Source organism: Phaseolus vulgaris, chromosome 5 (genome assembly GCF_051622355.1).
Source record: "Phaseolus vulgaris cultivar YP4 chromosome 5, ASM5162235v1, whole genome shotgun sequence".
Lineage (NCBI taxonomy): Eukaryota > Viridiplantae > Streptophyta > Magnoliopsida > Fabales > Fabaceae > Phaseolus > Phaseolus vulgaris.
In genome coordinates, this window is record NC_143502.1 from 851,832 (window position 1) to 877,529 (window position 25,698).

General features: G+C 30.4%; 3 protein-coding genes across 5 annotated transcripts; all 3 read right to left on the reverse strand.

Annotated features, from left to right (window-relative positions):
- Nucleotides 1-4,567: 4,567 nt before the first annotated feature.
- LOC137834635 (monocopper oxidase-like protein SKS1) lies at nt 4,568-9,294 on the reverse strand. Of its 2 annotated transcripts, XM_090302597.1 has the most exons (10): nt 9,221-9,271; nt 8,974-9,108; nt 7,890-7,999; nt 7,525-7,795; nt 7,281-7,419; nt 6,432-6,798; nt 5,701-6,066; nt 5,537-5,615; nt 4,972-5,171; nt 4,568-4,885 (listed from the first exon to the last, which is right to left on the reverse strand). In XM_090302597.1, exons 1-10 carry the CDS (start codon nt 9,269-9,271, stop codon nt 4,780-4,782), a joined length of 1,824 nt encoding a protein of 607 aa, XP_090158723.1. In that variant the 3' UTR covers nt 4,568-4,779. The 2 variants fall into 2 exon arrangements, with proteins under 2 accessions (XP_090158723.1, XP_068498820.2); XM_068642719.2 differs by having other exon boundaries at nt 8,974-9,294.
- A 5,691-nt stretch (nt 9,295-14,985) lies between these two features.
- LOC137834637 (pentatricopeptide repeat-containing protein At2g29760, chloroplastic) lies at nt 14,986-17,984 on the reverse strand. Of its 2 annotated transcripts, none has more exons than XM_068642722.2 (2): nt 16,103-17,984; nt 14,986-15,251 (listed from the first exon to the last, which is right to left on the reverse strand). In XM_068642722.2, the coding sequence occupies exon 1, from the start codon at nt 17,947-17,949 to the stop codon at nt 16,384-16,386; it is 1,566 nt and encodes a 521-aa protein (XP_068498823.2). In that variant the 5' UTR covers nt 17,950-17,984; the 3' UTR covers nt 14,986-15,251; nt 16,103-16,383. The 2 variants fall into 2 exon arrangements, with proteins under 2 accessions (XP_068498823.2, XP_090159099.1); XM_090302973.1 differs by having other exon boundaries at nt 14,986-15,259.
- Nucleotides 17,985-18,786: 802 nt separating this feature from the next.
- LOC137834638 (beta-fructofuranosidase, soluble isoenzyme I) lies at nt 18,787-23,636 on the reverse strand. The gene is made up of 7 exons (XM_068642723.2): nt 23,228-23,636; nt 22,301-22,309; nt 20,060-20,916; nt 19,768-19,929; nt 19,451-19,662; nt 19,283-19,370; nt 18,787-19,086 (listed from the first exon to the last, which is right to left on the reverse strand). The coding sequence occupies exons 1-7, from the start codon at nt 23,595-23,597 to the stop codon at nt 18,883-18,885; spliced, it is 1,902 nt and encodes a 633-aa protein (XP_068498824.2). The 5' UTR covers nt 23,598-23,636; the 3' UTR covers nt 18,787-18,882.
- Between the last annotated feature and the right edge of the window lie 2,062 nt (nt 23,637-25,698).

Below are 25,698 nucleotides of genomic sequence, written 5' to 3' on the forward strand. Positions count from 1 at the left end.
CGTCGTGGCTTTTCTTCCCCGTATCATCTTTTTGTGATTTGTTTATGGACGTGCCTCCTTACCTGGGGGCAAACAACATATGAAAGTACTTGTGCGAATCTTTTCAACGCAATATGGACCCAAAATAAAATTTTAGAAAGTAGGGCGAAATTTCACGAGTTTCGGTAAAGGATAGGCTTGGTTTTCAATAAAATTTCTGAAAAATTCTCCCCGAATAGTTTTTTCCCGAAATTCCACGTAAGAATCTCGACTGAATTTGGGGCAAAACGCGACAAATTTCAGGCAAACCGATGAGTATTCTCCTAGGAAAAAAATAAAACAGTTTGACACACAAACGAACCTTCCTTTCGGCCCTGGCAGTGATGAAAAAAAAATTATTGCAAATCATGTGGGACGAATTTGTGCCTCAAATCTCAACCAAAACTCAATAGACACAGTGACGAATGTCTGGTAAAAATTTGAGACCGAAATACCCAAGGAGTAAGGCGTAGTAAGTCTCTGACCGAGAGTGAACAAAACTTGTTTTCCTAAAACAAAACGTCCTGGCTTTTCTTCCCCGTATCTTCTTTTTGTGATTTGTTTATGGAAGTGCCTCCTTACCTGGGGGCAAACAACATATCAAAGTAATTGTGCGAATCTTTTCAACGCAATACGGACCCAAAATAAAATTTCAAAAAGTAGGGCAAAATTTCACGAGTTTCGGTAGAGGATAGATAGCCTTGGTTTTCAATAAAATTCCTGAAAAATTCTCCCGGAATAGTTTTTTCCCGAAATTCCACGTAAGAATTTCGACTGAATTTGGTGCAAAACGCGACAAATTTCAGGTCAAACGGATGAGTATTCACCTCGGAAAAAAATAAAACAGTTTCACACACAAACGAACCTTCCTTTCGGCCCTGGCAGTGATGAATAAAAAATATATTGCAAATCCTGTGGGACGAATTTGGGCCTCAAATCTCAGCCAAAACTCAATAGACACAGTGACGAATATCTGGTAAAAATTTGAGACCGAAATACCCAAGGAGTAAGGCGTAGTAAATCCCAGACCGAGAGTGAACAAAACTGGTTTTCCAAAATCAAAACGTGTTGGCTTTTCTTCCCTGTATCTTCTTTTTTTTATTTGGAAATTACTATGATGTTCAGTATGTGAAGATGTATAACATATTCATGGTGCAGTTGGAGGTGTGTCTTGATCTCCATTTTTGTAAAATATACTGCATTCTTAATCATTTGTTAAGAGTTTGGGTTGCAAGCTTTCAATGTTTGGTACAAGTTATAAAAAAATATTTTCAGGAATCTATGATTATTATAGGTTACATAAAATTTTGTCTTTTTTGCATCAGGTTTTTGGCAGCAGAATAATGTCTATGGCTGATGTTGGTGCTGGAGGTGAAGATGTTGTTGTTACATTTGAGAGTATTGCGATCCTTACACCAAGGTAATGTATTTAAAGGCATATACATATATTCAAGTATTTTTGGGCTTTTGGCTTCTCATAGTTTATACCACTTGTATTATTGTCCTTCCAATTAAGTATTGATAATAAAACTTTGTTCTTTTATGTAGAGGAAGATTGAAAAAAGAAAAAACAGAAGAAGAAGAAGAAAGACCCTAATGCACAGTGGCAGTATACTATACTATGCATATAAATGTTACTGATGTATTTTCATCAATGGAATGAGTTGAGAATGCTTATGATCTGTTGAATGGCAAAACCTGAAGAGTTCTCATGGTTGAAGATGAAACCTTGAAGGACAATGATGTTCTTGTTCAGTACAAGGTTATAAGATGACACCTTAATTCTGCTAAAAGTCTGTTGAATATTCATATCTATACATTAAAAAACTGTCTCAGTTTTTATCCTCAGAATAGTGTTTTAATAGATTGGTTATATATAATATTGTTTATGATATTTAGTAAATTGGAGACACTTTTTGATTGGTAATCACTGGGGAAAATGCGAGACTACTATTCTTGATGTTGTACTCTGATTCAATAGTGATACTCTGAAATATTATTGTAACTCTAGTGAAATTTAAACTTATCATGAATATATATTTTAATCCAATCCAAGTTAAAAGGTAATACAAAGTAATTATGCTGCTTAAAAAAAGTCCTTACATTAAAAAAAAAAAATAGAATTAAAGTACTAAATAATATCTAATACAAACCCAAAATAAAATTTCAGAAAGTATGGCGAAATTTCACGAGTTTCGGTAGAGGATGGACTTGGTTTTCAATAAAATTTCTGAAAAATTATCCATAAATAGTTTTTTCCTGAAATTCCACGTATGAATCTCGACTGAATTTGGGACAAAACGCGAGAAATTTCAGGTCAAGCGGATGCGTATTCACCTAGGAAAAAATCAAACAGTTTCACACACAAACGAACCTTCCTTTCGGCCCTAGCAGTGATGAATAAAAAATTTATTGCAAATCCTGTGGGACGAATTTGGCCTCAAAAATCTCAGCCAAAACTCAATAGACACAGTGACGAATGTCTGGTAAAAATTTGAGACCGAAATACTCAAAAAGTAAGGCGTAGTAGGTCCCAGACCGAGAGTGAACAAAACTGGTTTTCTGAAAACAAAACGTCCTTGCTTTTCCTCCCCGTGTCTTCTTTTTGTGATTTGTTTATGGACGTGCCTTCTTATATGGGTGCAAACAACGTATGAAATTTTTTCAACGCAATACGGACCCAGAATAAAATTGCAAAAAGTATGGCGAAATTTCACAAGTTTCGGTAGAGAATAGCATTGGTTTTCAATAAAATTTCAAAAAAATTTCCCGAAATAGTTTTTTCCTGAAATTCCACGTAAGAATTTGGACTGAATTTGGGACCAAACGTAACAAATTTCAGGTCAAACGGATGAGTATTCACCTGGGAAAAAAATAAAACAGTTTCACACACAAACGAACTTTCCTTTCGACCCTGGCAGTGATGAATAAAAAATTTATTGCAAATTATGTGGGACGAATTTGGGCCTCAAATCTCAGTCGAAACTCAATAGACATAGTGACGAATGTCTGGTAAAAATTTGAGACCGAAATACCCAAAGAGTAAGGCGTAGTAAGTCCCAGACCGAAAGTGAACAAAACTGGTTTCTGAAAATAAAACATCTTGGCTTTTTTCCCCGTATCTTCTTTTTGTTATTTGTTTATGGACGTGCTTTTTACCTGAGTGCAAATAACATATGAAAGTACTTGTGCGAATTTTTTCAACGCAATACGGATCCAAAATAAAATTGAAAAAAGTATGGCGAAATTTTAGGAGTTTCAGTAGAGGATAGCCTTGGTTTTCAATAAAACTTCTGAAAATTTCTCCCGAAATAGTTTTTTTTTTCTGAAATTCCACGTAAGAATCTCGACTGAATTTGGGACAAAACACGACAAATTTCAGGTCAAATGGATGAGTATTTACCTAGGGACAAAATCAAAACAGTTTCACACACAAACGAACCTTCCTTTCGTCTCTGACAGTGATGAATAAAAAATTTATTGCAAATCCTGTGCGACGAATTTGGGGCTCAAATCTTAGTCAAAACTCAATAGACACAGTGACGAATGTGTGGTAAGAATTTTATACCGAAATATTCAAGGAGTAAGGTGTAGTAAGTCCCATACCAAGAATATATATATACCTTTTTCAGTCAAAATTTCGGTAGAGGATATATACACATTCAACTCAAAATTATTTTTATACCTTTTTCTTTGGTCTAAGGTTGTTGATAGAGATTTTGATTCATAACAAGTCTATATAATAATAACCTAATTTATATATATATAGATTAAATTATTTAATATATAAAATTATAATATATATGCATATGTTATAATACAATTTTACATTAAATTTGTGTTTTTTTAATTACAATTCCATATAAAAAAAATTATAAAAATGAATAAGTTGTATTCATGAATACGATTTGAGAGTGAAAATCATCCCACTCTAAACTCTTATCATGGTATAACTTATCATTTTTATATAAAATATTATTTATTTAAAATTATAATTTTAAAAAAGAAAAAAAACTGTACTTTGGTGGAAAAAAACGTTTTTATAAAATAATATTTTTTTTAATTTTTTTAAAAAAATTATTACTTTTTAAAATGGGTTGTCTATTCAATCTATTAATTTGTATTTTATATTTTTTTTAATGTAAACTAAATCAATCATTACCATTTTGATCATGTTTTCACAACACTACATTATTAGTATCTCAAACATTTTGTCATTACAGAAAAAACTATCATCGCTATTTATTTAAACTCACACCAATATTAACTTAATATTTCCATAATAAACAGTTTTTATATGATCTCTTATTTGAAAATGTTATATTTAAATCATTGTCTATTACCAAGTATTTATTTATTGACAGAGAATGCTCACAAAATCAAAATGTCTTCATACTCATTAAGAAATCAAAAATGAAAAACTGATAATGAATTATTTTTCCTTTTGTTGAATCCTTAACATGATTTCTAATACACTCTGACATTAATATTCTTTTAGAATTACACTCTCATGGTGGTGTGTTTGGAAAGAGAAAAACTAGAAGAGGTGAAATTTGAAACTGATCAAATCCAAGTAGCTTTTTAAATGAGCTTTTGGTGATGAACATCTAAACAAAGAAAATGTGTACAAAGCATGACATAACTAAACAAAAACATTTGTACTTTCTTTGGACAAAGAAATTAGTAATCCACCTTTTTCACAATCCTATAACTACATTGTTGGGAATTATGAAAATGTCAACAGAGCAGAAGAACAGAATCTTAGCTAGCTTGGATGAGAAAAATCACAGCAAAAATTCCCAGAAGCAATGTGAAAAGGTTCAAGCTATGCCCCAAAGTAGAAGCTGCAGAAAAATGAGAATTCGACCTGCAGGCAAAGAGAAAGTATAGTTAAGGAGAGAAGACAAAAGGTACTTAAAACAATGTCAATGGAGCATGAGAAATATGGTGTACTTCTGCAAGCTCTTGAGGGCACCACAATATAGAACATTATCTGGTGCAGCCATCTCCGTATCACCATTTTCTTCTGGATTGATGATCCTCAGATAAGTTTCTTGACCTAGGTACCACCTGTCCAGGTTTTCTGCTCTCAGGTTCCATGATCCAACGTTGTCAAGCGATATAAGAACTGCTGTCCATCCTCCAGGAAAAACCTGTCCCATGGTAACCAACAAACAGCCATTAACATAGAATTCACTCCCTATGCCTTAGCAAAGAAAAGTACAAATCATATGAAAAACTTGAAACGTTTAACACATCCTAAATGCAACTTATTCACAATCATCACTATGCAGATGATTGTTCTTACTTGAAGTGTCAGCATAACTGAGATGTCGTTGTATAGTGATGTCGAACATGAAAGTTTTATATAAAAAAAAAGTATTATACGCATCAAAACCTTCTAGCTTTCGTGAACATTGGAAAAAATACTTAAAATTAACATGAGAAACAACTTCACTGTAAAAATAGTCCAATCCAACCATATCACCCTTTTACATTTAGCATGGAAATTTCTTACCTGCGTAGTGCTGCGAGATATTGCATCCCACTTGTTATAAGAGCCTCTAGAATTTTCTGTCCAATCACCATAGTCCATCCTGGATTCAAGAAATCATTTTATGAACTGTGATCACAGACATATTGTGTACTCCAAGAACAAAAGTAAGGAAAAGAGATTCTCACCCAACTACAAAAAAGGAGTAGCCATCCAGATGAAAGTTTTGAATAGAGGAGTCATTGTTTTGCAATATAACCTCAATGAAGCCCTTGTACGTAGCATTGATAATTGATCTGTCAATTTTTGGTGTTCTGTTCATTGGCTTGCTGGGAAAATCAAGCTTATAAATTCCTCTTAATTGATGCTTGTCAGCAAGCCGAAATGGAAGGTCAGGCTTGAGAAATGAGATTCCATTAATAGTAGCCCGATTTGTACCATTAATCGGCACCAATGATGTAACCTTTAACACATAAGTATCAGTTATATTGATGGAGCCATACCGAAAGGATCCTTGAGGGTTTGGACGAGCACCACTAGCAGATGTATTTTGTCTGCGCAACAGCACATGTAAGATTCAGTTCATATGTAAAAAACATAAACAATGAACAAACTACAGAAACTGGTATATTTCTGTCCTTTAAACTTGTCAAGTCCCTATATAATCTGTCATGAAAATGTTTAGTGGTAGAAGAATTTGATAATAAATTATACATGAACCTCTCACGATCAATTTTCAATCCATTTGCTGAGCAATCAGTTAATTTAGATTGAACACCGTGATATAACAGAATGAAATATGTTTACTTTATAGGGAATATCAGATGAACCAAAGGGTAAACAGTTCAAAGCATAACGCAACATTAACTGCATTCACTGTGATTAAATTCTCAAAGATATCAAATTCTGAATGACAAACCTAACACTTCTTGCTTGGTTCATCGAAGCTGTCTTGTCATAAAAATCATCTGGTGGGGGAGGTAGAGGACCACTTACTGGTCCCTTGGAATTTGAGTAGTGTAAAATTGCAACACCCGTAACCTTCTGCCAAAGTGATTCATTCACAAACCTGGCACTGGCAACAATATAGTAGTCTGTACTTGCATTCTGGTCAGTGGAAAGCAGAAAAGAGTAAGACTGGCCAGCATGAATATCGAAATTGGTAAAATTTGATTGAGTTGTGTAATGCCCCTCTGTCTCCGCCAGCAGTAGATTATGATTTTGAATTCGGAAATTCAAAGAAGTTGAGATTCCAACATTGTGGACACGAATTCGATAAGTTTTGCCTGCCATGTACATTAGTACTTTCAGTCAATACTCCAAAGCTATGGTAACATTAAAAGGGGGGGAGGGAAATAACTTGAAATGGGTTTTAAGAAACACATGAAGTCAGCAAAGACCAATCTATACTACCACACCATTAATCACAACAGCCTCCAAAATCATTAGTAGATGCAATATGGTAATGTGCTAAACTACTACAGTGCAGTTAGAAAAAGGAAGCAAAAAGCTAACATTTCCTAAGCTAACATGCAGCAATAAAAATCAGGAAATGGACATACATATGATCCTCTGAGACTGAAAATTATGGTACAAAGAGGACAGGATTGTTAAGTAAAGTGACTAAGTAACCAGTGGAAGCAATGAAAGGATCTGCTTGAAAATAAGGAGAAAAAAAAAGCTCACAGGCTTCATTGGTGAACTTAATGAAACCTTTCAGGTTAAATATAAAAGCTCATTCCCTAAATAAAAGGGGAGATGATAATACCTGGATCAACTGTGATTTTTTCATAATCGATGCCACTAGGAACAAGAGTAGTGTTGTACTGGAAAGGTCCCTTCCCATTGATGAGAACACCATCTGGTATCCCTAGGTCTTTTCCACTATCAAGTGTTGCTCTAAGGGCCTATACATTAAAAATGAATGCATAATAGGAATTGAAAAAACAATCACAATGCATTCCATCTCCCATATTCACAAAAGAAACATTTAACATAAGCCAATGACTAACCGTGTGGTTCTGAGTATACCAATCACCAATGATGATGAAAATATCTCCATCTGGCTGTGCAAAAGGAATTGGGATGATTTCCCTATTGTTGATAACAAAGGGACCAAAGCCACCAGAGGCTCTTTGGAAGTTAAGAGAAGGGAAGTAAAAGAAACTCCCAATTTGATCCTTGACTTGGAACTGGTAAGTCCAATTCCATTTGGAAGGAATTGGACAATTTGTGCCAAGGACTCCATCTTGCCATGAATTTCGCCGCATTTGAACCCCGGGCCTACCACAATCATCAGTCACAAATTTGTTGAATTATAAAAACAAACAGACGATAAAGAAAGTGAAAACTAACATAATGTAACACTGGAACCAACCATGTCATGAGAAGTTCTTCATCCAATCCATTGTACACATTCACAGTTACATGGTTATTGGTTGTAACATTGATGAGAGGGCCTGGAAACTTCCCATCGACAGCTATGACCTGCGATCATATATTTTCCAACACTGAAATCAGCCAAATTTTGATCTAAATATTATACTTGAAGTAAAATTAACTAAAGCAAAAAGTAAAACTGTGTTTTAGGCTCCTCAATTTTGGGTTAAAAATGGTCTTATTCCTAATACTTAAAAAGAATGGTTTTGGTCCTTGTGCATTTGACATTTGATGAATTTCGTCATCATCAATCTCCAGTCTCACTGACAAAGTTATGGCAAGGAAAATTTACCAGATATAAAAAACACAACCAAAATCCTAGTTTTCAAAGCATAGGGAACTAGAACAAATTTTGACTGAAAATTGATAGACCTAGAATATATTTAACCCTAAATAAAATTACCAAAAAATTAACTTCAATAAAATGAACTGAGAAATTGAAGAACTTAATGGAAATGACAAAATAACAGAGAAGTAAAAAATGGGGGAAGGGGATTCAAAAACCACGTGCAGAATCTCACAAATCCCAATTAAAATCTCACAAGGTCCACATCTCAACCCTTCCACCAGCTTCAATATTCACTCATACAGTGTAAAGCACGTACTTCAACAAGATAAAAGCTTTTTTTATCTATTCTCTATTTCAAACAGGGGACTTTTGCAAGAAAACAAAGCAGGAGTAAAACCAAAACAAAAAGAAAAAAAAAAGTTTATCAAACAGAGACCATGTTTGACCCATTTTTAAGCTTAGCAGCAGCCCAATTCCATATACTGGTTTCACATGCATTCTTAACATTTAAACAACACCAACACACACATACACAAAGCTAAGCTGAAGAAAGATCGTAATTAAAAATAAAAAAAATAAACGTGTGTGTGATTGATAAATAGTACAAAAAGAAAACAAGAGCAACCCAGAAGAACCCTTCAAATAAAAAGAAGTGGGTTTGATGATTCGAGTGACCCAGATGAAAAAGCGACGGAATTTCAAATGGAAAAGAAGGTGCGGAGGAAGAAGGAACCTGTTGAGGAACACCCAGAGGGGAAACGGTGGTGTAGGAGACGCGAAGTTCAGTGTAGACCGTTGGGTCGCCAGCAAAACAGAGTGTTGAAAACAGAGCAATGTGCAACAACAGAGTGAAGGCAGAGAGAAGCATCTTCATGATGGGCTTTGAAAGTGTGTGCGCAAAACACCAAACGTTACCAATGGAAAATTATTGGTATGATTTATATAGCATGTTATGATTCTGAAAGTTTCTGGGTTTTAACAAAATCAAGAAGAGAGAGAGAGAGAGAGAAAGAAGAAACGGCTATTTGCATATTTCTAACGCATGGCTTCTAATAAGAGAAAAAATAAAAAAATAATAATAATAAATAATAAAGAATAATAATTTTATTTCAAAATTGTTTACCAGTGATTGGTGGAGTCTGTTCATGTTCTTTTTGAAACCATAAATTCAAATATTCTATATGCATTATTTAACGTAATATGTTTGTAGCATTCTTATGTTTTTCATTATTCTTTTTATCATAAATAATTTGTATCAATACTAGATTAAAAACTTGAGCTAAAATTACAAAAAAAATTATGAAAATATTAAAATTTACCATGAAAAACTAAAATATAAAATTGAATGTTAAAAAAACTAGTTTTAAAGAATTTTGTCTCATGTTTTTAAGAATTATTGTGGTTAGATTCTTATTTCAAAATTCTTCGTTGATTTCAAAGTCAAAACAAAAGTCTTCCATTTTATTTGATTAATTCATTAGGATGATTTTTTTAAAATAACTAGCTTTAGAGAAAGAAAAAAAATAAGTAACTATTTCGGGATAAAATGTCATATGGATAAAATGCTAAATAAAAAATAAATAAGTTTGATATTTTAAAAAATTAAGTATTCAAAAAATAATTTTAACAATGCAATGAAAGAATTGTACATTTTCTTTTATTAAACAAAATTCTCATTCTATAAAGTTAAAAATATCTCTGATTTCCTTCCTAATACTCACTTCAACGATAAAATTTAGAAACAAAATAAATTAATTTTTTTTTATCAGCAACAAAATAAATTAATTATTTTTTACTCATCGTGTTATTTAAATTGAATTTTCTTATAAAATCTATAGTGTAAGTTTGATATAAAAAGTATTTTTTTATTCGCAATAAAACATGGCATGATTTTGTTTTATGTATTGTCCTTCAGAAAATATTTCGAACACAAATTGTAAAAAGAAATAAACATATGTATAATTATCAATTAAAAAATGTACTTTTAAACAAAGATTTAATTATATTTTAATATCTGAAATTTAAGACAAATTTAGTTTTAGTTCTCTAAATTAAAAATAAAAATAAAACCACTTTAATTCTTCAATTTTAAAGAATATGTTTTATTTCTTAAATAGCAAATGTTATATATTAAAATGGTTCTTTTGAAACCATTTTGAATACTTAATTCCTGAATTTGAAGGAATAAAATTGTATTTCTTGAAATTTAAGACATATTAAAATATTGTTTGAATTCAAAAAACAAAGCAAAAATAAATAAATTTAAAGGTTAAAAAAACATAATTAAACCTAAAATTAATCATTTGTTCTTTTAGCATATAATTAATTGAGGTCATACATGCTTAATTCCTATTTAAAAACATTAAGTTCAAATTCTATATATGGAAAACATTCAACCATAAAAGTCAATTCCGTGTATGTAAACTAATTTAAAAAGGAATATAAAAAAAATTATATATATATATATATTGAAATAGAGTTATGATTATAAAATACATATATGAGATATTGAATAAAGAAGGGAAAAAAGTACATTAAGTCAAACTAAAAAAAAAGTAATAATTATTATATATAAAAGGGAAGATAGTATTAATTTTTAGAATTTTATAATTAAATTTAAATTTAATAATATAACTTAAATTTAAAAAATGCATTTATTTTTTTTATTTAAATTCATTATATTTTTATTATTTTTTTAAGAGGATGAATTTGCTTGGTTAGGAGTGTGAAAAGTAAAAGATTGATTTGTAGTATATTTGAGACTTTGACTTAATAGAAAAAAAATGGATTTAAATAGAAAGTTTATTAGTATACGTGATTAATTAAATTGAACTAATAAAGGTTAGAAGGTTATTTTTAGTATAATGTCAAAATTACCTTTAAATGTTTTTTCTTAAATATAATCTTATTAAAAATGAAAATAAATTATTTCTTAAAATTATTATTTATTAATTCCTAATAATAATTATAAAAATAAAAAACAAATATTAAATATAAAAATTAATTAATTATTTATCGAACCATATTTCATTTTCTCTTTTAAAAAAAATCCACAAATTCTCATAAATTACTTAAATTATATATATATATATATATATATATATATATATATATATATATTCTTCACAAATAACCTAAATTTTGGAAAATGACCTTAGAATTGATGACAGAAAAGTGGAAAAGTTTTCTGGTATTAGCAATCTGAAAAAGGGTCCACATTCTTACTTACATTTATTACTTTTTGCCCCACATTACAATTTATTCCTTTTCTTAGTTTTATAAAACAAATAATACAAACTTTATACATGCATGTATTTGATTTAATTTGTATACATAAAATATATACTACTAAAATATTATTGAATAAAAGTAATTTTTAAAATAAAAAAAATATTAATTATTATATTGAACTACATTTAATATTATTTTAAACATTACAAAATTATTAATATCTAAATTACTTTTTATTGTGAATAAATAATTTTTAAATTAGTACTTAATCAGCTATTAAGATTTTAACTACTAATTAATTAAATTTTAAAATTGATAATTAAAATTTTGATAACTAATTAGATACTAATTTATAAACTATTTATTAATAATAAAAATATTAGATAAAAAAATAATTTATGAGATGGTATCTATTTAATGATTTTCTTGTAGTAATATGATTAATAAGTTCAATAAATATTGTTAAAATAGACATTAATAAATTAGGATATTGTATTAAAAAATAAACTTTTAAATTTAATTTAATTTTATAAAATTAATTTAAAGTAAAAGATAAAATGTATACATTATACATAATATAATTTGATGATATTTGTAATCTAAGTTCAAAATTTGAACAGATTTTTTGAAGGCATTGAAATTGGCATGCTATGATCTTGAAGCAATAGTGTAGGAATTTAATACCCTTTGAAATTACATTGATAATTTGGTAAGTTTGTAATGTATATTTAATTAGTGTGGTTTTTTGTGTATTAACAAATAATTTTCTCTGATAATGATGTATATCACCATTGATTGCCACTATTTCATTGTCATTTTCTGTAATTCTAATTTCTTTTGAATTTTTATTATTTTAATATTAAACATATATTCTCAAACAATTTAAACAACTAAGTTTCTTGATTAGTGGTTCTAAGAATTTTCTAAATATTGGTGGTTCATATGGTTTTTTTATGTAATTTTATAAATTACAATTTAACCATTTAGTTATTTATTTCTAAATATTAGTATATCTTTGAATTATTATTACTTTTTTAATTTTTTCTAACTTAGTTTATTGTCATCATTATTTTAATTAGTGTGTCAAAGTGATGAGAATCAACTCTTATTACAAAGTAAGTTGTTTTTCAAAGAATTTATATTTTTTCTTCTTTTAGTTATTTTTAGGAGGTACAGTAATATGTTTTGTTTGTGAATCATGAATAATTTAATTTCTCTAACTTTTTTTTCTTAATTTTTAAATCAATTCTTTGAAGAATATCAGAATTAAGGTAAGAGCACGTGAATAAAAAAAGCTATATAATGATTTAATAAATTGGTCTTTGAGTATTTTTTATTTCTTAACAAAACTTAGAAAAAGTATAGCTTTTAATATGATTAATATGATATCAATAATTTTAATAATAATATTAATATATTATTAGTAGTATTAATAATACTATTATTATAATCTAAATGTAAAATCAGTTTGTAACACCTAACTTTATTTACCTACAAATAACGTTATTAAAAAACTTATTGACTCAACGCATAAAAAAATTATTTTCGTCAAACTATTTCACTATTATATACGAAAAAAATTATAAATAAATTAAATCTTAAACTCTAACCTATAAATTTTAAATTTTATTTTACTTACTAATATAATTAATACATAAAAAAATCATAAAAATTTAAACCTAACCCTTAAATTATAAATCACAAATCTTAAACTCTAACCTCTAAATTTTAAATCCTATTTTACCTACTAATATAATGAATACTCAAAAAATTCATATGTAAGTTTTAAATTATCTATAATTCCAAATTTTCAGGTAAAACAATTTTTTTTTATAGTGGAATATGAGCTCCATAAGTTGGTTGACCTTACACAAATTATGGAAAAGTTGTGGTAGCAAGACTTCTCCACTTGTGAATTAAACAATCTCTTACATCAAAAAACGTGTTCTTTCTCTCCAAATATTCAAAGGAAGGTTTATGTCTCGGTTTTAATGAAAAAATAATTAAATTTTTAAACCAATTTTGAATTTCATTAATTTTTTGTTTGATGAATGTAGTTGTTTCTAGAAAGGCACAATTGGGCAGATTATTATATTTTCCATACCTTTTTATTCATTCAATGAATTGACCTTAGCATATGCCACTTCCTTTTAACTTACATAAACATATTTATCAGATTGTTGCACTTCTTTTTAAACCATTTATGAACCCTTATTAGATGTATTATTGATATTATAATTATAATTATTATACATTTAATATTGAAATTTATAATATTTTATTTTAATTTGATTATAAGATATTATTAAAGGTTAAATATATTTTTCATTTATTTTTAGTATAAACTTTAAATATCTTATATATTTAAAATAAGAAAACTATTTAAATAAGTTTTTATCAAAAAAAAATTATATGATAAGCATATTTTCAATGTGAATTATATTATAGTATTCACATAAAAAATAAGTCAATTTAAGATATTTTAATAAGTTTATGTTGAAAATTCGTTTGTGAAAAAAAATTACAAAAAATTTACATTAATTCATTCCAATAGTTTTCATTATACAAATATTTAAAAAAATCTAAATTTAAGCTAAGAATTTAAAAGGTATAAAGTTTGAACTAAGAATAAAACCAATTTTGCTTGAAATTAAAAGAAACTAAAAAATATTTAACCTATTGTTAATTATGGATTTGAATATATATTGATCTTTGTGGCGTGCAAGTTTTGGGGCATTGAGGCAAATGGGTTTCACTATCATGGTGAATGTGTTGGGAGCAATAACATCTCAATCAAAATCATTAACCAATCAAAACAAAGAGTGGTGTTAATAAGCCACCAAGTTATCATCATAAATATTGGTTTGTTGAAATTCTTTCTTCCTCATCTTTTTCTTCCTACACTTCTAAACTATACAAAAATATCAAAATATCCTTATAATAATATCATCATAATCAATTTTAAACTTTCTTTTAAATTATTCATAACATTTATAAACTACGCAATTCAAAATTATATTTTCAATTACTTAATCTACGATCATGTGATAAAAATATATTCTCAATTGTGTAATTTTAAAATATTCATACTACGTGATTCTAAATATAGTTTTGTATTGTATAATCTCAAAATATTATGGATTACCTAATCTGTAGAAATTTTTTTCTTAATTATACTACTGAGAATATATTTTTTGATAGACTATTCCAAATTTTCTATTTTTTTAATGTATTCCAAGAAGAATGAGATTTTTTATTTAGATAATGCACAAATGGTATTTTAACAACTCCACTACATGCATGTGGTGCAAAAATAAAGTATTAGAGTTGAGGAAGAAGATGTTCAAAATAAAATAAAAGTAGTGATATGAATGCATCTTAATAAAATTTGAATTTTCAATTTTATCTTTTATAAATATGCATTATGAATGGTAGATTATATAATGTATTTCTGATGTGAAAATACATTTGTAATATATAATCTATAATATATTAATATATTTTAGAATGTGTATATTTTGAATGATATTTTATAGATTTAGAAATACATACCAAAATATGTAATTTGGAATCTATTTTTTACGGACATTTTTGTCATTTCAACCTCCTCATGGAGGTGCAAGTTTAGAAACATGGGGTACAAAACGCAAAGCCCTAAAATATGGTTAGCCCAAAGTAGAAGCCCGTTAATAAACCTCTGGTTCTTGGCCCACGTTTATGGCAGAGATGTGGTAATTTCTTCCTGCACCTCCATGCTTTCTTCACCTCCCTGCTTTCTTCCTGCATCCCTATAGAAGAGGTTGCAGTATAAGATAATGTCATGGGAAATAGATAAAGAGAAAATAAATTCGTCTTTTTTTTTACAGGATCCTTTTTCTATTTGAATAAAATACTTTTTTATTAGATATAGAAAAACACAATCAAGTTTATCAATAAAAGAAATTGTTTGATGCATAATTCAAATTTTAATTTTGGAGAAAAACCAAGTTAAAATTGAGAAGCTCATCAAATTTTTGGGAAGAACCTATAATTTATCTGTGTAAGGGCAAAAAAAGAGACCATTGGACAGTTCTTAGATTTGGTTAAACCACGTTGGAAATGAATTTAACTATACTGAGAGAGGTAAATACCCAATATCATGGTTACAAAAAATAGCTTTCTGCAGAAGAGAATCCTTCAAACTTTGTAATTTGCAAACCACACTTTAACAATAAAGCAGTAACGATTATAACAAGTAGGTTAAACACAGTTCCTACACTTGTTGCAGATTTTCAATTTGGCCCACATGCATGAAAACTTATGCTATACATGTAAACATAGTCAGTTTGGTCCCAAAGTGTAGCACACAACACAACCAAGTTAAAAAGTGCAATGTGGTTATCAGACAACAATGATAGCAGAATCAAACTGGTTAAGTTTGTACTAATAGGAAGCAATTTAATAAACATTTACGTATAAGAACAAAATTGAGAATCCGTGTCTTTTAAGGGGATTAATGTTTAAATTGACAAGTATTTTAGTTATGGAAATTTTCCATCAACGAGGATTCACACTTTTGAAATTAAACAACAAATTATGGTGATGATGACACTGTTCCATCTAAGAGAAGCATGAATGAAATTAAAACTGACCTGGAGGGTTTGGAAGAACCTACTGCGTTTGCGAAGGTCTCGAATGATGCGTTAAAGTTATGCCTTCTTCCCCTTCTACACCCAATCGTCGACCACACTGGTGTTGGGATTTTCGAGAACAGCCTCTGTTTATTCCTCCTGCTGCTGTATAGGACCTGCTCGCGGCTGCGATTCTGCGAAGAATCACATATTGGCTCCACATATGAACAGAGAAATGCTGAGACCAGTACTCAATTTCGACCTCACGAGGCTATATATCATTGTTGGTATCATTCTCCATGTCAAAACTTCATTGATGCTCCCTTATCCAATCTGTTGTTGTACAGCTCAAGCTCTACCCAGCTACACCCAGCAACTTTCTTCACTCCAGTCCCTATTATACTCTTCCGAATCTTGTTAGCATCATCCCATCGTTCAGAACTGGCATACATGTTAGACAGCAAAGCAAGAGTACCAACACCAACACTTTTCCCCTTGAGGTGTCCCTTTATCCATTCAGACATCTTCTCATTGGCATGGATTTTGCAAGCCTGAAGAAGAGCTCCCCAAATAGACCATTCAGCTTCAACAGGCATGCTTCTAAGGAAAGCCTCGGCTTCCTCAAACAAACCAGCACGTCCATACATATCCACCACGCAACCATAATGCCTCATCTGTGGCACAATGCCATAAAAATCCCTCATTGCTTTGAAAAACATAACCCCTTCATTCACCAACCCCGCATGGCTGCATGCAGATAACACCCCAATAAAAGTAACATCGTCAGGCTCAACCCCTTTAACCAACATCCGTGAAAATAGCTCCAATGTTCTTTTCCCATAACCGTTCATGGCAAGGCCAGAGATAACAGTGCCCCACGACACAACATCCTTGTGCACAATCATGTCAAAAACCCTTAACCCCACTTGCATATCTCCACACTTCACATACATGTTGAGCAAAGCATTCCCAATAATTCCATCAACCACAAGGTCAAGTCGTGAGTCAATATACGAATGCACCCACTGCCCCAAACTCAATGCTCCAAAAGAGGCACACGCTGATAAAACAGTCACTATAGTTGCCTCGTTAGGTTCAGCTTCTGCACTATGCACCATTCGTTTAAACACACCAAAAGCCTCCTCGCAGTGGCCACCACGCGCGTAGCCCATCAACAAAGTGGTCCAAGAAATCACGTCCCTCATAGACATTTTATCAAACAGCTTCTTCGCATATTTCAACGACCCACTCTTAGTGTACAAGTGCAACACCGCGTTGTCAAAAACAATATTCGCGTTGGCAATCACCCTCACGCCGTAAGCGTGAACGGACTTGCCGGATCTCAGAGCCCTGAGAGATGAACACGCGCTCAACGCGCCGACTAGGGTGGCTGCATTGGGCCTGACAATTTTGGGCTTTGAGTTCATTTTTGAAAAATGGCGAAGGGCTTGGGCCTCGAAGCCCGATTTGGCAAGGCCCGATATTAGTGAGGTCCACGAAACGACGCCGGGGGAGGGAATTGATCGGAAAAGGTTTGTGGCGGAAACGACGTCGTTTTGGGTGAGGTAGCAGTGGAGGAGCGAGTTCTGGATGAAGATATCGACGTAGTAACCAGATAGAAGGAGACGCGCGTGGATTTCGAGCGCTTTGGAGCGCGTGTGGTGGGAGGAGCATGCCTTGAGAGCGTAGGTGAAAGTGTAGTGGTTGTGGGAGAAAGGGTTTGAGAGCATTTGGTTGAAGAGATGAAAGAATGCATTTTTAGAATTTGTGAGAAGTGAAAGAAAAGGGTTCAACAATTGGGGATTAGGGTTTGTGATGAGTTGTTGTTGAGCACGAATTGCTATTTCATTCAAATTCTGAGCCTTCATGGCTTCACCCACTTACTCATTACCTAGTTGCTATAGATAAATTTGTCTCAATGAATAAATCAAATCATTGAAATTCATAATTTTATAATTACTAATATTATAAATTGTAATTATTTTTTCATTACTCACATTTGAATCAATGTTCACCTCTTTTCTATTTTTAAACAAAAGACTTATAAAAAAATTTAAAATTAAAAAATAGTAGCATTACACATAATCATTCTAGTAAAAGTGAGTCAACTTTAAATGAGATTTCTAACATATTTTCTTCACGTCAATAACATTAAACGCAATGAAACCTCGATAGTAGATGACATGATAAGCCAAAATCTCGACTAGGATGGATTCTAATATTATATCAATAAACATTAATCCAATTGACACTTTTTATGACGGTTAAAACTTATATCAATAAACATTAATCCAATTGACACTTTTTATGACGGTTAAAACAAATCTTTTTATGTTGATTTTAGAACCGTCTTATAAACTTTGAACAAAAGTTTGAAATAAAAAGATACTTAAAAATAAATGAACTTTAAAGCTTTAAAGTCATTTGGGTCAATATTCGGACACAACTGATAGTCAAAATTTTGTTGTATATTAAGATGAGACTAGCACAAGACATTTCATAAATGTAAATTATAGTTGCAAGTAAAATTGATAAATTCATCATATCCAACTAGCATTTTACTATACAATACAACAAGAAAGAAAAATAATAGACAATGTCATTCATCAATTACATATCCAATATTATGAATTAAGAGAACTTAGGGGCAAAAAAACCATTTGCTATAGCTAATGTTAAACTTGCAATGAATTCCTAACAAAGTGTTGATAATTCAACCAAAATTCATTAACTTCATGAATGATTGTTGATCTACATGTGTTGATCACAATGATGATAAGAATAACATAAATAAACACTCTTCAATGACTTTGATCAAAGGGAAAGGGACGTATGAAAGCAGAGTTCAATTGCCAAATCTTTAAGGAGATCTTAATGTTTATGTCAGTTGCATTGTTGAATACAAATAATCTTGCAGCTCCATATATTGCTTCAGTTGGGTAAACTCTACTTGTGATCACTCTTCTCCCTCCTTGAGCAAAGCTCTCAATAATTGAATGGTCTACCTGATCAAATTGGAAAGTTAATTGTTACAAAAAAACATGTGCATTAATCAAAACAAAAACATAATTTCACCCCAAACTACATTTGAACATGCATTTCCTATATGAAAACTAAATCTAAAGAGAAAACCAATGATAAAAACTAAAATAAGTAATATAGCCACATGCCAAGTGAACAAGAAGTACAATTCACACTTACCAATACCCTCATTGACAATTTTTCATCACTGAGGATTGGAATGTTGCTGCCATAAATTGCCTTTGAAACATCAGAAGCCTTGGATGATCTACATCAGATCCAACAACTCATTACCATGTTTTTTTCTTTAAAAAGAGAAAATTTGTATTACCAAGTGCAATTTCTCACCTTGTTTCATCAACACAGAAGAAAGTGGTAGTATTAGAAAGACGAAAATAGATTGGAGTTTGTTCAGAAAGTGAGTCATCTGCTAATGCCAGAAGACCAAATGGTCCAAAAGCACTTCTGTCAGTGGCACCACCCTTTCCACAACCCATGTTGTTCTTACCATTACTTTTGGAGTTCAACCATTCAATCTCAAATTCAGCAAATATGTCCAACTGGGATGTTTTTGGTAAATGAAATCAGTTGTTGATGAGTACAATTATTCTGAGTGACAATGCAACAAAACATTTGAGTAAAGTTACATAATTCTACAGACAAACCTGTGTTGCTAGGCTTATGTTTAGTGGCACAACAGAGCCAGGCTTAACCACCATTCCTTCAAATTCATCACTACTTAGTCTTAAGCTTTCTACTTCCTCTACTGGCCACAGAAGCAAATTAGTTCTAGTCTTGTTATCAAACAACACTGTTCTTGGAATTGTCTGATAAAACAGAAAACATGGATTTAAGGTTTATGTTCACATAAAGTTATAAACTCAACCATGAAAAACCATAACATTTCATCAATCACTTCTCCATGTGAATTTCTAACTTAGAAAAAAAAATTGATACCTGAAGAGAAGCCCAACCCTTTCTTAAGTCATCACTTTCTACATCAGTTTCATTGACCCAACCCCATAGAATTCTCCTCTCTTTTTCTTCATCATAGAAACTCTTTGAAGCATAGTATCTTCCATAGTCCAAAAGCAACCCGATACCCACATCCATAAACGGGTCATCGGGTACCCACGTGTCATTTTCAACAAAATAGGTTCCAAGTGCATAACTATCTACCCTTTTGTCATCCAAACTAGCTTTTAGGACGTGCTTAACATATGGCCCATTTACTGAACTATCCAAACCCTTCGACCCGTTTATCGAAACCGGGTAAAAGTCCACACATTCCCACATACCCGTACCCGGAACTGCATGCAAGTAGTGATCGTTTGGCTCAAAGTTGATGAAATCAGTGGTTTTGTAAACTAATGAAAGGCCTGTTTTTCCTTTCTTTGACCCGATTGTGATCCTCCATTTTCCATCCGACCCGATCCAACCCGTGGTCGGGTCCCGAAAGTCCTTGGAGCCAATACCGAGCGGGGGCAGCAGGATCGGGTTACCCGGATACTTGACCCAATGGAGGAGAAGTGGATCAGATAGATTGGCAGGGTATGCAAGATTTTGCACTTGCACGTAGTGATTGGTGTCACCTGTGTAAAGCATTATGATTTTGCCACCTGGCAGAATCGTGGCCGATCCAGTCCATACACCGTTGATATCATACCAGTCGTTGGGGACCATGGCAATGGGTAGATAGAGCCAATGAATCATGTCCCTTGATACTGCATGCCCCCATGTGATGTTCCCCCACACAGCTGAATCAGGATTATATTGATAGAATAGATGGTACCACCCCATGTGAAACAATGGACCTGCAATCATATGATAAAATCTCAATCTAATCTCATTTTTCTTCTTCTTTCATCCTTCTCTATTTTTTAAAGCTTAATAATAATTAAAAACATATACAACTAATAATATTTTTAAACCCTAATAAGCCTAAAACATCTCTAGTAAAATGCGGAATCTCCAATACACTCTCTTACTTAAGGAGTGACAGTTCGTGCATGGGACAATATATTATAGGTGATACAATAATGACCCTACAGCGAGTGACCTGATAAAATACTCAATAGGATAGACTCGAAATGACTCTAATACTATATTAAGAAGTTGACTTTAAGTCTAACCCAATCTCGTAAAATCGACTTATGAGGTGAGGTTTATACCCACTTATATACTATAAAATACTCTAATTTCTAGTTGATGTGAGATCTCTAACATATACCACTAATCATAAACCCTAAATCCTAAACATATATAACTAATCATACTTTGATATTTTTTTATATGTTAATGCCTCTCCTATTCTATCAATTTAAACTATTTACTTTATCTTGTATTAAAACAATTCTATGTAGCCATAAGATGTCACCCTCCTAGGTTTGCACATAAAAAATTGTCCTACTTTTAATTAAGATTACAAGTTTAGTGAACTATAGAAGTTCTTCAACTATCAATTAATTAAAAAAATTACATGTATTTTTTTTAAAACAATTAGTATAAAAGTGTATACACTTTATCTAGTATAATATATTGTGTTAAATAACATTATAAATATCTCCAAACTCTTTGTATATATCTGCTTCTTTTTCAAGATTTGATTAAATATATTATTTATATTAGATATGAGACTCAATTTTAGTTATATAAAGATGTGATGTCTTTTAAATAAGAAATAAGAGTTTAAATTTATTTTTAAGTCAAATATATAAATTAAAATTTAATTATTTAGTTATTCATTTTTAAAGGTTTACTATTTTTCAAACTTTTTTCTGTAAATTGTCTATGACTTTTAAAAAGATTTTGGATTTTGATTCTCATCCTTTTTCGGATAAAATAGCACATTATGCTTTGATTTTAATGTTTTGTTATTTTGTGAGATAATGAGAAGATATATAATTACTTGTATTTTGTAGTAATTGAATCTTTTATATTCTGTAAAGAGGATAATTCTTTTTCTGTTTATAACATTTTCTTTTTCTAGTTCTGGTAACTCTGAATCTGAGTAATGGTTTATCTACTTTATATTAATAATTTCATATTTTTATTTACTTAAAATTAGTATTTATACTTTTTTTATTAGGGACAAAATATTTAGTTTAGTGACTGTATAAAATTATTAATATGTCACAGAATATAAAAGTAAAAGGAACAGAAAATAAATTTGACAAATAAAATGGAAAAGCAACATACCATCTGGATCTGGAGCCAATTCAAGCAAAGATCATCAGCACCAAACATGAAAACCAACAAGACATTGACTGTTAGACACTTTATCAAACAGTATCATTAAAAAACCCAAAGAAAAAAAAAGACACAATTGAAACAAAGTTAAGTCGTGATATATTCACAACTCAATATTTATAGATTCTTCTTACATTTTTATATATATTTTTAATTTCAACCATAACTTTCTAAATATATGTTAGTTTTTTTTTTTCATTTTTTCATGTATACTAGATTATAAATTTTACAAACACTTTCTAAATACTTTTTATATTATACAATCCATAACATATTTTAAAATGATATTTTGGATTGTATAATCCGAAATGTATTATTGGATTCTGAAATATCTTTCGGATTTTACAATCCAAAATATATATAGTGGTAAGGAGTGTTATGGATTGCACAATCCAAAAGAGAATACCTTATAAGTGTAGAATCTAGAAGGTATTTTCAAATCTAGAAATACCTTTTAAATTCTACATTTCGAGAGGTGCAAATAGAAAAACAACATTTTCAAATTATAAAATTCATAATGTTTTTTTTAAAGACAAATGATCTTCTCACATAACCTATGAGATATATGGAAAAGTTATGGAGGTACAAGAAAAAAACAATCCTAAATTAATCAGATTAGAACAGTTAAAAGTAGAAAGAAACAATCTTAAAGTAGAAAGAAATAATAAATGTAAACTCATTCGAGTATGTACCTGTGAAAAGTAACAATTTTAAGTAAAATTTTATGATTTGAAAAGTTAACGTAGAGCAAGCAACTACTACAAAACGTAGTTGTAATCTTGGTCGGTGAAGCAAATAAGCACACACACACTTTACTACAAAACATAGTTATAATCTTGGTAGGTGAAGCAAATAAGCGCACACACACACACTTACCATTCATCCAATTTTTTTGTGGTTGAAAATGAAAAGCTGTTCTTTGCCAAGAAAACATGGCGTTGGTCCAATTATATGAAACTTTGTGGAAAAGGGTTGGATTGGACTTGGGTGAAACCCCTTGAGCCACCCCTCTAGCAGGGGAGATGTTAGGATCAAAAGGGGTAGTTTCTGTGTTGCCAATCTCCATTTTTTCCAAGTGGTTTTGGCTCTTGATCATGATCAATGCAAACAATGACATGAGAAAAACAATGGAGCAAAGTATCACAAAGATACCCTTTGAAGGTTTATGGCTATTCTTGTTGAGTCTTGGTGGGTGATTCATCAAAGGGGTGTGTAGATCATGGGGGTTAGAAAGATTGGCCTCCATGTTGTGCTTGAGCTATGGTGGAGGACTTTGGGGTTTGTGATTGTTGCAATGAAAAAGATTGTAATAAGGGTTTTTTGAGAGTGAAAGTGGTAGATGAATGGAAAATGTAGCACGTGGAAGTTGGACATAAGAATGGTGGTTCCAATGGGATTGTAAAAGAAGACAAGGCCAAAAACAAATTGAGAAACACAAGTTTGGGATTGGAGGGTATATGAAGGTACCCTTTAAAAGGAGAGCCAAAAAGTGGAACACTTGTATTGTATTGTTTTGTTTCTTCTTTTAGTTTTACACATTTTAATCAAGTAATGAATATTTCTTAACTGATTTGGTGAAAATTCAAGTAACTAGAGATGTATTAGACATGCTATATCCATTATATTATTATTGTTTAGGGTTTTGCTTTTAGTATCAAAGATAAGGTAATATATAATTGTTAAAGAGAGTTTTTAATGTGAAATTGTGTTAGTGTTCTTTAAGTTCATCTATTTGTTTGAGATTTGTGTTTGATGGTTTATTTTTGGTTTTATGTTCTTTTGTAATTTGATGTGTTGGTTTACTCTGGTTGTTATCAAAGGTGAGTGGTGATATTCTTGGGTTTTGGGTTAGTTAACAGTTTTGTTGGGAGATTGGTTTATCTTTTTTTTTTATAAGGAGGGTTTAATAACGCTTAAAGTGATCCATATTTGTTTATTATTTTTTGTTGATAAAAAAATTTAAGGCTATGTTTTGGATCCAATGACAGAAAGTTATGAGGTGAGAAATGCGCTGAAAGTTCGTAAATTAAGAAATAAAATAATAATATAATGTAGAAAACGAGGCAAAATACTTCCAGCTTACTTTCTTCGCATATTTGCGAAGAATTGCGAGGAATTGCGAAGATTTGATTAATATATATATATATATATATATATATATATTATCAACATAAAAAATATTAATAATTATTAAAATATTAATAAATATATAAAATGATAATTAAAATAAAAATATTAATAATAAATTAATGAAATAAAACTATAATTAAAAAAATTATAAATAATAATTAATATTGATAAGAATAAATAATAATAAAATTAAAATTAATTTATAATATATATTTTATAATTATTAAAAATGTACATAATACTATTAAAATGTCAAAATTTTCTTACAACTATCACATCATTCACAAAATTCAATAAACTTTCCTCACAAATCTACTCTAATATACCTACAATCCAAACAACCTCACTTTCCTCTCAAATCACTCTAAATCCACTCCCTCAAATCTTCTTCCCAATCCAAACACACCCTAAAGAGACTTATAAGGAGGATTTATCTTTTCAAGAGATATTGAAGAGTTTGTGGGGAATATTAAAAATCTTGAATTAGAGTATTTATTTGTTTAGTTGTAATTTAAACTCTTATAGTTGTTTAATTGTTTTTGTCTTTATTTTCTTATTCGTCTTTGTCATAATAGGATTCTTAAAGAGAAATTCTAGAGAAATTTAATGGAATAAAATGTAAATTTAGAAAATTTTGAAGTGTTGATAAAAAAAAATATTGTATCTGGTCACACTGAATAAAATAGAATTTTAAATCACTATTAAAAACTAAATAGTGTAATGAATAAAAGTTGAATTTTTATGTAAATGAATAATTTTTTTTACTAAGAGTATTATCTTTTTTAAGTAAATGAATCTAAATTAAATGTATCTAGAATCTTCGTACATTTTTGGCTTAAAATTAGAAAAAAAGGGAGAAAAACAATAAATTTAACTTTCTCCTTGTTTCGTTTTTCTTGGTTGAAAATGAGAAGGCATAGAAAATGTCTAGATCATGTTTTCCTTATGTCTTTGAAACGCATGTTTTCCTTGCCTCCTATTTGAACCTATTAATATCTATTTACACTCCTTCCCTTAGCTACACCATCTAATTATATTTGGATGTAGAAAAGTCCAACTAAAGCCTATTCCAAATATCACTAATTAAATCTAAAACAAATTAAGAATTAATTTATCAAAATTATAAGCATAGTAAATTATATTCCAGAAATAGAAATACAAATACAAAAAATTTATTTTTATTTATTAATAAAAATTTCCTCATCCATAAACTCATA

Coding starts and splice junctions, on each gene's coding strand:
- LOC137834635 (XM_090302597.1), bottom strand. CDS start 9,271: ATGCAAATAGCCGTTTCTTCTTTCTCTCTCTCTCTCTCTCTTCTTGAT. Junction 6,799..7,280: donor AAAAATCACAGTTGATCCAG/GTATTATCATCT, acceptor TGTACATGGCAG/GCAAAACTTATCGAATTCGT. Junction 5,172..5,536: donor TATCTCGCAGCACTACGCAG/GTAAGAAATTTC, acceptor ACCATGGGACAG/GTTTTTCCTGGAGGATGGAC.
- LOC137834637 (XM_068642722.2), bottom strand. CDS start 17,949: ATGAAGGCTCAGAATTTGAATGAAATAGCAATTCGTGCTCAACAACAA.
- LOC137834638 (XM_068642723.2), bottom strand. CDS start 23,597: ATGGAGGCCAATCTTTCTAACCCCCATGATCTACACACCCCTTTGATG. Junction 19,663..19,767: donor ACATAAGCCTAGCAACACAG/GTTTGTCTGTAG, acceptor AAAACATCCCAG/TTGGACATATTTGCTGAATT. Junction 19,371..19,450: donor TTCTGTGTTGATGAAACAAG/GTGAGAAATTGC, acceptor GATCTGATGTAG/ATCATCCAAGGCTTCTGATG.